The sequence below is a fragment of the Pieris rapae genome, chromosome 9, assembly GCF_905147795.1.
Source record: "Pieris rapae chromosome 9, ilPieRapa1.1, whole genome shotgun sequence".
Lineage (NCBI taxonomy): Eukaryota > Metazoa > Arthropoda > Insecta > Lepidoptera > Pieridae > Pieris > Pieris rapae.
In genome coordinates this window covers 4,040,404-4,052,858 of record NC_059517.1, presented here as the reverse complement: position 1 = coordinate 4,052,858, position 12,455 = coordinate 4,040,404, and the positions used below count along the sequence as shown (strand labels likewise).

Sequence of the window (12,455 nt, the reverse complement as noted above, 5' to 3'; positions counted from 1 at the left end):
AATTACTATGATATGTGTTTCTGCGTTTCTTTATATTATTCAAAACTATAGTTTGAATTACTAACTATGTAAAACACTAAAATATAGGTATTATGATTCAGTCAGACACATTGTTAACACAGAATTTTGGTGCATAATAGCAGCAAAATTCCCCACAGAACACAGACCCTGGTGTTATGGTAGTTATTTTCTTTTTCCGTAAACATGTTCAGTTCATATCATTATGTATAGAATTTTTTAGTTTAGAGGGCGTGACATTCAATAATTTTAAGATTTATACGAAATGTAGTATATAATAAAAAATTTGGTTAGAAATAACTTTAACTAAAATGTTTGTGGAATAGAAAGTCACCTTGCAAAAAATTGCAATATTTTACTGGCAACAAAATTGAATTCTGTTGAAAGGCTCAAACTAAAAATGTAATAATAAATAGACGTAAAAGTTTCATAATGAATAAAATATGTAAACCAAACAGTAGCTAGTAACTTAAACTTAGCTATGACAATTTCATTCAACGTTTATAAATCTATAAACCCTATATTCTCAATTATCTCATCCCAATATGCTCATTTAATCAATTTAAATTTAAATAATAACATAATTAACGGATTGTTAGATACTAGTTAAAAACCTAGGAAAGGTTTGACGACTTTGAAGGTAACCGCAACTTTGGACTAATTTAGATTCTAGGTTAAGGAATCATATTAACAAATCCCTCTCTTGTCACAACAAAATAGGTAACGCTGATGTAAATTTTAGGTGTTTTAATTAATAATGTTGTGTTATTGGTGGACTCAGTTTCCGCACTTAGACATTAACTCGGTCCGTTATGCGTAAAGTCCTGGCAAATTAAGCCAGCCTAGCTCCTTCCAGAAGACTCTTCGCAGTCTTTACGAAGCGACCTCACTGCTCTAAGGATTTCAGCATGTTCTTTAGCCACAGACTCTCATTCGAAGACTACGTGGGTGACTGATTCCTCTGCGTTGAAATAGCCTCTGCACGAGGAGCTGTCGCGCCTATAATTTTTTATAGAACAGGAGACAAACAGGAAGGAGGCTCATCTGATGTTAAGTGATACCGCCGTCCATGGACTATCTCAATGCCAGAGGGCTCGCGAGTGCGTTGCCGATATGACATGGATAAAAGATATAGTTTAATGCACTAAAGGAAGCCTCGACGTTTTTCACCATTCGGCCTACTTGTAGTTATTATTTATAGATATCCCGTTATTCTGTGACCGAAGTACATGCTCTTAAATTACTAGTAACTGTACATCTATGTCTACTTTTAAGTCAACAGTCTACATTCAATTAGGTCGACATAGTCTGGTTATTTTTTTTTTATAGAACAGGGGTCAAACGGGCAGGAGGCTCACCACCTGATGTTAAGTGATACCGCCACCCATGGACGCTATTCTTATCCAATTCACTATTTCACTGACAATATCACGCTAAATGGCGTTTGCACATCACGTAAGACTTGACCCGCAAAAATTTACTATAGAGAGAGCAGGATATTTCTCACTAGCTCCTTATTCTCGGGACATGTATTCATTGGTTTCCCAAATGGTTTCTTATGCGCGCTACTTTTGCATTCGCTTCTATATGATGGTTTAAACTTTGAACGATTTTTAAATACTTAGTTAAAAATATTGTAAAGGGTTTTAAGATCCCTTTGCTATTTCCTTTTCGTATTTTTCCCTTTTAATGAACAGCACAAGTGGTCCACAGTTTCGATATGAAGGGATACGATTTTTTAGAATTATATATATATATAAATTATTAATGATTTGTGAAGCGTATTCAATAACGTAATTAATCTAAGTTTTGCGGTGAATAATAGCTGTTATTGGAAGCTCATGAAATGCTCAAGTTGCTACAGGAGCTTTTCGCATGTTGCAAGTGCAGTTCGTACGAAAGTTATAAACATATCCATTTACAACATCTTAGAAGATATAAGTTCAGTGGAAGATAATCCCACTTGCTATCGAAGCTAATTAGTTTCGAAGAAGACAAAGCGAAATAATAGGTTATTCGGTAAGATTTTCAAAACTATTTCAGAACTATTAACGATTTCAGAATCTATACAAATTGATTTTTTATTTCTGTTAAGCTTTAAAATTTAAAAAAAAATCAAGAATCCGCAGTAACGCGCAATGCAAAATGGCGTCGCATCAGTTTCTATTAGTTAGATCAATCCTATCCTCTATATTATATGCGTATATCTAAGCGTACCCAAAACGACCAATTTCGGATGCATAAACGAGTAAAGGATATTTCCATACATATATAACTTATATTCGCTTCACCATTTTGTTGGGTATTTCTTCTCTTCTCGGCGATATAAATGTACGACGATATAAATAATATATAAATGTTTGATAAGTTTTTTGTCCCGACTCAAGCGTATTACATATTTTGAACCACTTAAAATTTTATTGCGTTTCTCATGATTGCCTCTAATTATTACTTCGTACAAATCGGAATAATTATGTCCGTTACTGTCGCGCTCCTCACAAATCGGATTGATTTGATATTACACTGTTAACTCTTTTAATATCTAGTACATGTGCGTATCAAGGTCTGTCATGGTTCATGGTAGCCGCAAGCTGCAATCCGACACATTGTGTGGCGCCCGCATACTCCCACGGACTCTTGTTACCATATACTTGTCTCCTTCACACCACGGCCACTTATAACGTACTTATAACAATCGGCTCTTGTTCTTCTTATTATGAATGCGTAACACGTGTGACAACTGTCTGCTTGCTGCTAGCCTCGAAACAAAGTCCGTTAATGTGTCGTAAAAACTTATATGTTCAATATCAACAGCGTTTTCCACAGATTTTGGAACTTGGTTTTCGTGGCTTTGTGTATTATCTATCCTGCAGTATTTTTAGCTGCCATCATAAGAACAATATTTTAAATAGTACCAAAATTTTACAATTTGTAATTTCCCTCCTTAATTTTTTTCCAAAACCGAGTCTAATTTTTTAATAAAATTTTTCTTTTAATGTATGTCGTATATAAAGTAAACTAGAATGCCTAACGTTGAAGTTCCAACCACAATATTATTTGAATGTAAGTGTATCTAGACTTTGTTAAAATAACCAATAAAGCGAGAATCCTCACAAGCGTTTCGCAATATACTTAGTTACTGTATACATATATAATGCCGTTAGTGTAGAACGAGACATTACATTAAGGTCATTGAATTATATTTTTTAAAGTAAAAAAGGAAAATAAATATGCTTTACTGAAATCTTGTTAAAAAACATAACTAAATATATCGCTAATAGTTGCTGTAAATGCAGACGGTAGTTATTATCGGTAACTCTAATCAGGGAAGCAATAAAAAAGTAAATAGATCAAATAATGATGTTGTAATGTTGTCTACTGGTAGATAAACGGCCGCTGTAATATATTCATAAATTGTTATAATTTATGAATATATTAATTCATTATTAATGTATTAAGAAGTTCAACGAATAGTACGTTATCATATTTGATTTATCTTCGTTATGATTATGTGCTTTATGAAAAAAAACCTTAATTTGCCGTTCTCAATATTATTGTCACACGTTCAATGTAATTCAGTAATAAATCGCCGATAAAAGCTATATGTATACAAATTTTTTTCGATTCAAAGGAAAATTTTCATTGTTGTTAACAGCGTAAATTTATTATTTAGTAACTTTTGTCTACTGTCTTGACTTTCACCAGTTTACATAATACTCAAGAATACAGTTTTATAACTTGTTTATGTATAAAAGTCTTAGCGATGAATTTATTAAACAATTTTAACTGAAAATTCAATAATTGTATGAAATTGTAAGGTACACTAACAAAGTAAATTAAAATCAGATCTCGGTATAAATTACTTTATTTTTACAACGCCAAAGTTATTGTTGTATTGTTATCTTAAGAATTAAAAGCCACAATATTACTATGACAGTATAGAAAGGCATTTAATACTGTCTTTTATTAGCGCCAGTATTACGCCAACAAGTTTTGCTTTGAAAGAAAACTTTATCGAAATCGAAACTATTTTATACAGTTTGTTACTTGTCTTTATTGTAGAGTAACATTAAATAATAAAATGTACATTTTCTTAAGACGTCATTGTCCATAGCTCTATTTAGAGGCTTAATGTCAAAGAATTTAATATCACTTTCACATTTTAAAAAGAAATTAAACACTTTCAAGTTGCGCAGAAGTTGAACGTTTAACGGAAACCGCCTCACAGTCACAGTTCTGTCATAGCTTGTCAAATTTTTTATTCACACTTTCACTTCACTACCACATCTGTAACTCAAATACAATTAGAACCCTGAATGTTTAAGCGATTTGAAGTAAGATAATTATAAATCCATAGTTCATAAGACATCTGGCTATCGGAGGGTGGCCTTATGCGTCGTAAGTCATTAAATAGTTTAATAAACCGGTTTTAAACACAGTTAGTATTTTGTCCTTCACTTCTGATTGCCTAACACCTACTTATTATTGTTAATATGTGATTAGCCAGTCATTTATTCCATTAATGACATTAAAATACCATTAATGATTACAAAAACAAATCCAGATGTTAAGGCAGCTGCCAGTTGCCACTTAGGCCGTTTCGTGATATTTGGTTTAATACAAAAATTTCCATAAGAACGTCTGTAATTAAATTTAAGATTGAGATGAAAAATCCTATTTCAACTTTCTATCGCGTCTTGGTAGATAGTCAAAGTTGTTTGGTAACTCTTTAACTATAGCTTAGCGGCGCAAGCGCACGCGACTCCGTGTCGTTGACCCACCCTGCCCCCGCCCCACCTCCATGGCCCCTTGCTTTTCAAAATCAGAATTTAACGGTCAAATGGATTTGTACGATAATCAGATAATTAGTACTGCTTAACGTTGTTTATATATGTATGAATAATGAATTAAATATACAGTAAACATATTGTGTGCAATCAATACTGTATATAAAAATATAGTTATTTACTAAAAATACACTCTAATACAGTCTTTTTATATTTAACCATATAATATAAACATACTCTTGAAATTCTGTAAATAGAAAACTATACCTACTTCATATGAAAATTTAATTATAATTGGCGTATTTAATTGCTTATATTCATACAACTCACTGGAATATTACGGTGAAAGTTTATTTAGAAGTTTCTAAAAATAATATTGTAGATATTTTATTTGGAAAAGGCAAATTACTGCTCCAAAATTTCCTTTGTTGATCACAATTATCATTTAAGAACAATTTGTACAAGCCGAAAACGGTAGTGCTTTTAAACTGTAAGATTCTAAAAAGATGTTAAAGATTTTGTTCACACCTATACTCATATTATAAAGAGAAAAGATTTGTATGTATGTTTATAACGAATTGGCTCAAAAAGTACTGGACCGATTTTAAGAATTCCTCCAAAATAAGGACCTCTACTAATATTACAATATGTCCTATTACATATTAAATAAACTGCTACCCCTATGCTACCCCTTAAATACCTATATTTAAGGGGTAGCATCCCAAGGCGTAAAAAATGTCTCTAAAATATCTTTCATAGCCTGTGCTGCTAAAATGATTGATAGAACAATTTTTTTTTGCATAATAATATAATATAAGTTTAAAAAATTAATTTCCACCCGTGCGGGCCGCTAATTTAATATAATTTACGATTGAATATAAGTGTAGCTGCTTGAAATTCAATATTTTGTTTTACGGGAGTAATAACAATTTGGCGCTAAAATTAGCGCCAAATTGTAAAAATAAACATAATAATAAAAAAAATAAAAATAAAGTAAAAATTTACTTACTCCGCTAGCTCTCCAATACAAAAAGTCTCTCCCTCCTTTCCAGCGTTCCCTTTCCTGTGCTAATTTTTAATGTCTGCCTTTATATTTGTTATAGTAATCGGAGTAATTCGTGGTGATGATGAGCAGCACGACTCGCGGGAAGGTGACGACGTCACGATGCAGTGTAGATTCGGTTCCGAGGTGAATCCTGGTGATTCTCCAACCTACTACTGGGTACGGAGTACAGCAAGCGGCCATGACAACGTGGCAATAGGAAATATACCCCTTGAAACAAATTATAAGTGAGTAGAAAAATTTACCTAACGTTTTCTATGTGAAAAGAAAATATGTTCCGAACCTCTTGAACTGCAATACATTTATTATTTGTGCACTAGCTGATATACAACGAAGTGGTCTTTGTGCTTTATCGACATATACGACTCCGAACGCCGGCAGTCGCTAGAAGATAATTTAAGGAAGAACTAGAGTTTATTTCACTTGTAATATAGAGCTAACCAAACCACCTTTTTCATAAAAAGTAAATCAGTCTGATGTACAAAAAACACTTTTTTACTCAAAGTAAAAGTAAGTACTCGTTTTCTTATTTGTTGGCTATGGCTTTTATTTCTCTTTTGCAGCGGAAGGAATCCAGTACTAACGGGGAATTCAGTAGTAAAATTTTTTTTTATAACAAGTCATTTCGGCCATCTTTACAAACCACAGGTGTAACAAAATATTAAAATCATCAAACATATTTTAGTCACATATATTATAGTCCGAACTCAGTCCTTACCATCAACCCCAATACGTCCATAATAAATATTAAACACAATTATTGAATGCAATTATGGTTTTAAGATATTAGTTTATAATTACTAACTCGCTTTAACGTATTTAGCTATACTTTACATGCTGGTCATGTTGGTTTACAGACTTCAAGATGTCAAATATTGTATTTTTATAATCTTTACTAGCTGACCTGGCGAACTTTGTTCCGCCTTAATGGCAATAAATAAGCAGTTTGGGTTTTTTTATTGGAAAAAATACAAAAAAATTAAATACCTACATTAATCATTCATTATTATTTCTGTATTTTAGTACATAGGTTGCTCTTCCCTTAAGTACCTTGTGATACACATTTTTTCATTTTTTGTTTTATTATCAGGCGCAAAAACAAACAACGCTGATGGTCTTCCGACCCGTGAACATGCCACGTATAATTGACCATGGGAAAAACATGAATGTTCTAGATTTAAACCACAAACTTTTAAGGATTGGCCTTGTGATTTGTTGATGGTCATGGCAAATGCAAGACGTATCGGAAATTGAAGTCTTTTAAATTCAAACGGCATATCGGTTGGGATCATCGGGATCCTCGGAATAAGAACTTCCTCACCTTTGAATTTTCCTATCATTATCGTAGCGTAAATTACATTGTTCTTCAATTTTCTAACCACCAAACGCATACCATTATGTAGTTCAGGTCATCTACATCTTTATTCTTTTTCTTCTTTTTTATCAGTAAGCAATGTAACTCTCATGTTTGTTGTCAGCTGCAGTTTCGTCACATAGCGCCATAGATTTGACGATTTGAGGCAAGCGTTTATTTCGTCGACAGCCGTAGATCTTGGAATTACTAGCAGTATTTGGCGGAAATCGCCAGACAGTAAAATCATTGCTCCTCCAAAACATCTCGATTCATTGCGTAAATCTTTTAATGTTCGGTTAAGTGCTTCCAATGCACGTTTATGCGCCATTGTGCATTCGTCCCAGATGATGATTTTCGATGCCGCTAAAACTTTGGCCATTGCTGAGTGTTTTGCAATATTATACGTTGGTTCTCCAATAGTTTGAAGATTTAACGGTAATTTTAATTCCGAATGAGCCGTACGGCATCCTTCTAACAATGTGGCTGCTATTTCAGAAGAAGCAACTGCAACCGCTATGTTGGATCTCGCCCGAACAGTTGCTAAAACTAATGACATGAGGAATGTCTTGCCAGTTCCACCAAGGGCATCTAGGAAATATAAACCACCATTTTCATCATCGTTTGCCTTCATTAAAGTATCATAAACTTCCTTTTGTTGGTATTTCAACAGGGGTACATTCGTTTGAACTACTAAATTTAATTCCTGGTGATCATATTCACGTTCCCGTTCCAATACTCGATTAAATGCGTCATTCGACAACAACAACAAATAGAAACATTCATCATTCTTTGGATGAACTGTATACATACGACAATACCGAGTTTTATAGTTCTCTTCACTGTTTATACGAATGGGCAATAGCACTATCATTATAATTAAATTGTAAATTGTAAAAATAATTAAACGTATTTATTTAATAGAAATATTTTGAATATTGATTTCTTACAAATATCAAATTGTCATATATACGTCATTACATAGCTGTCATTATACGTCAATTACATAGCTATCATTTGCGTTTTATTATTCCAAGTCTGATTCTTATTTGTTATACCACTTTTTATAGTGACTGACGTTTCATGTCAAGTCCCACGGGAACGCTGTCGAACGGGATAAAAAGTATCCTATGTCCGTCTCCTGGCTCTAAGCTACCTCCATACCAATTTTCACTCAAATCTGTTCTTTCGTTCTTGAGTTATAAGTGGTGTAACTAACACGACTTTCTTTTATATATATAGATTAAACTACTCTTTATTGATACAGGACTGAAAGCTTCTACTACGTAATAAATAGTGAACATTAAACAATACAGTATAGCAAGTGTAATTACTGTGAGTGGTCGAAATATTGCATTGAACATTTTCATAACTGCTAGATGTAAATTTTTAAAATTTTCTTTGCACTTGTAAAAAAATGAACATGTCGTTTGTGCTCTTCTACATTTTCTTATTTACCCTTAGTCCTGGAATAGCATGGGAACCTTAATGATTCATGGAGTTTTCATAAATATAAGTGTTTTAAAATACATTTTCAACGATTTATCTTAGGCGGGTGATATTGCTTTACCTGACCTAATTTTTTATAAAACACACGAGATAGTTCCTTCAGTTGGGACGTAATGATATCATATGATGCACTTGGAATATATTGCGACCTATCATAGGTTTGGAATGTGACCACCATTCATTATTTTTTAATAAACTGTAGCACTATAGCATCGACAGAGCAGATTTTAACCTGCTGCTTATTATATATATTATACTTTAATGGTCGTATCTAAAGAGTAGATGTGAACGGATTTCCGGCTGATTTCTCGGAAATATACACTCGGCTGGCTACTTGCTAACATTGGTGTATTCAATTAATAACCAATCGCCTTGTTACAGAGTAATGTACGCTCCGTCAGAGGGACGATACGATTTGATGGTGTCAAATGTATCGTACGAGCGTGACAATGGGAGATTTGAATGCCGCATAAAGGCAGGTGGTTCGGGGAGGACGTTGCACTCGCAGGGACACAGTTTGGTGGTGCTCACTCAGCCGCAGCCGCCACTCCTGAGTCCCGGCACGCATGCCCAGGCGCAGGAAGGTCGGGAACTCAATTTAACCTGCTCGACGACAGGTGGATCGCCTAGCCCTGATATCAAGTAAGTGATTTTGTAGTATATTACATTGTTAGTATTACAAATTGAAGATTCTGCCGCGCACCACCACTTTGTGGAACCAGCTGCCCACTGAAGTATTTTCGAACGAATTCGACTTAGGGTCAAGAAAAGAACGTACCAATTCTTAAAAGGCCGGTATCACTTAACATCAGGTGAGCCTCCTGCCCGTTTGCCCCCTGTTCAATAAAAAAACAATAGTGCTTTATACTAAATACACGAATGGCCACAATCAATATAATTAAATAAAATATTATATTTTTTACATAAAATTTAATCTATTTCAATGCCGTAATTAGTAACGATTTTATATCCAATATTTATTTTCATCACGGTTTCTTTTAAACCAATAATTATCGAATATTGAAGTTCATACACATATAGTAAAAAGTTTAATGAGCAATTAGAGGATTAAATGAATACCCTACAAAAGATTAAATATCATAAAGATAACAATATTTATATGCTGATATTAATTAAGCGTACAAAGTGTTCATAATAACACTTTTACATAGTTTGCGGTTTATTTGTTTATATTCATTCTTCTACATACATTTATACATATTTCTTTAATGCACCTTTTGTTGATTAGGTGGTATCGGGATGGTACTACGTATCCACTAGAGGCGAGTGTGATCAACGGCAGGACGCGGGCGCAGCCTTCAGTGGCCATTCTTACCCTGGCACCTAGCAGAGAGGACGATGGAGCGACTTTTCGCTGCGTTGTATGGAACCGAGCGATGCCTGAAGGACAAAGACTAGATACAACTGTTGAATTAAGTGTAAATTGTAAGTACTTATTGATTTGTCTTTTTGTATGACTAGTTTTTGCTTTTCTCAAAAGGCTTTTGAGATATGTAAAGCTGAAAAAACAAACAAACTGCATTTATGAATATCATAAACGGGGGCTGTACAAATACATAGTAATAATGTGATATATACACTTTGGAAGGAAAAAGATAATCTGGCATTAGATATAATATCATAATAAAAGCAACCAATTTTCTCTTTTTTAAAGAAGTATTTTGTTTCCGTCGTGTCGAAACGTGTTTTTAAAAATAGATTAAATTGTAATAGATTTAATTTTTGTATGCTGTGGAGCTGGTAAATCTTGGCTTGACACACATGGCAGCAACATGCTCCACCATATTCTACGGTTGCGCGATACGGTAGTAGATAGAACAAATAATTTAAAATTATTTGTTCTATCTACTACCACCACTTTGGTCCACTTAATCATGGAGCCACTATTACAAAGAATTTGTACGTAGAACAAATAACAAAATTGAGAAAATTTGACGTGGGAAATTCGCTAAGGTCCTGAGTGAATTCTGCGGTGTATAAAGCTTAAAGCAATTAAATATTTCATACTAAAATATTTCTCTGCACTGAAATTATCGGATATGTTTAATCTCTAGGAAATCCCTCATAAGATATTTCTCGATGAGCAAAATTAACAATTTTTCAGTTTTATATACTCTTCAATAGCGACTGCATATTTAAAATTTATATTTTGTCTATTTACTAATAAGCAAACGTAGTAACCTTGTTATTTTATTTCTATCGATACTGTACGTTTTAATTAATTATTCATTCAAAAGCTCTCCAAGACTTATGATTTTGCAATAAAAGAAAGTACAAAATATGCAAGGGCTCCGTTGAAAGATGCGAGAAAGTTTTTCGTAAGGAGTTTTGTTACTATTTTTGTGTGTAAGAAATAAAATCTTTAAATATTTAACTGTTTTAGTTCATTTGCAGGAAGAGTAAAGAAAGAAAGTTTTACAATAAAATATATAATCAAATCAAATAATTATATTCATCAGATATCCAATTCGCATATAATTGTTTGTACTCAATATGCTAATTAAAAGCCAAATACCTCATTTGCTACGATTATACGGGGATTAATTACATAATTTGCTAATCTTCATAATCCTTTGAATAGTTTATGAATTATAAAAGTTTTACCCGTTATTGAAAAATGATATATGTATTCATTATTTTGTCCTATCTTTTTAATTTTAAAATTTAAGTAAAAATATAATATTTAGGCTCACGTCAGTACTTATGAATAAAATCATTCACTGGCTATCATAGATATCCATGTAATTAGTATCTTATAAAATAAAATCTATTTAGAAATAAAGCGATGCGAAGCTTAAGTTAAAGCTGTCTTCGTAAATGATGTTCTTCGTGTTTCATGTTTTAACTGGTATTGGAATCCGTAAGAAGTAGATTCTACTATGTGTTATGGAATTAAGTTTAACCAAGTAATGTTTGTTCATTAGTAATAAACATTTAAACGCTTAGCCGGTAAAAGTCTTTGTTATTACGCATTTATATTAGAGCGAACGTTAACATCAAAAAATCTTATTGGCTATGTTATATTTTAAGTTATATTCAAAATAAGCTGGGTGCGGTCATGGTTCGTTCATAATTGAAAATCTGAAATTAGACATTATGAAAGGACGCACTGTAAAATAGTGTTCAGTTTATTATGGCGTGAGGGTAAAAGCCGGTTAGTTACGCTTAATGTAAAAGGAACTTTCCGTTGTTCACCAAATTAGAAACACATCAAATCCTCGCCTTCAGATAGTCATTGCATATCTCTTTGGAGATGACAGAACCTTATATTATAATATATGAAGCATTGTGTTCTGTTACGACGGGTACTTCAAAAGCTGACAATTATTATTTTGCAGTCGCTTGCGGATGTCTTGAATCCTAAATTAGCGCGTGTTTTTGCGCCAGGGCTAAATGAAAAGAGTTGTTTCTACGTCTCAGTCGTTTTCCGCTATGAGGCTAAGGCAAATATAAGCGTTTTAAGTAGGCAGACTCCTTAAGCGGGGCCGGGTGCAATTAAACCAGGCCGCGTCTTGACTCTCGCTAAAGATACACAATCATACCTTACTTTTTACACTCGGAGCTAGCCAAAATTAAACAAAAAATGTATAATATTTTTGAAATTTGTGCAAAAATATTGTTCACTTTGTAGTTTCAAAACTCGTTAGTGGGGCTCCGAGACCACAATATCGTCTACGTGGACACATACCTAAACTTTCATCGTCCT

General features: G+C 33.3%; 1 protein-coding gene across 1 annotated transcript in view; it reads left to right on the top strand.

Annotated features, from left to right (window-relative positions):
* LOC111001126 (hemicentin-2) overlaps positions 1-12,455 on the top strand; it is a 39,293-nt gene that overhangs the window by 11,937 nt on the left and 14,901 nt on the right. The window contains exons 2-4 of the mRNA XM_022270842.2: positions 5,909-6,095; positions 9,110-9,370; positions 9,978-10,174. Coding sequence (XP_022126534.2) covers positions 5,909-6,095; positions 9,110-9,370; positions 9,978-10,174 — 645 coding nt within the window. The remainder of the gene's footprint in view (positions 1-5,908; positions 6,096-9,109; positions 9,371-9,977; positions 10,175-12,455) is intronic.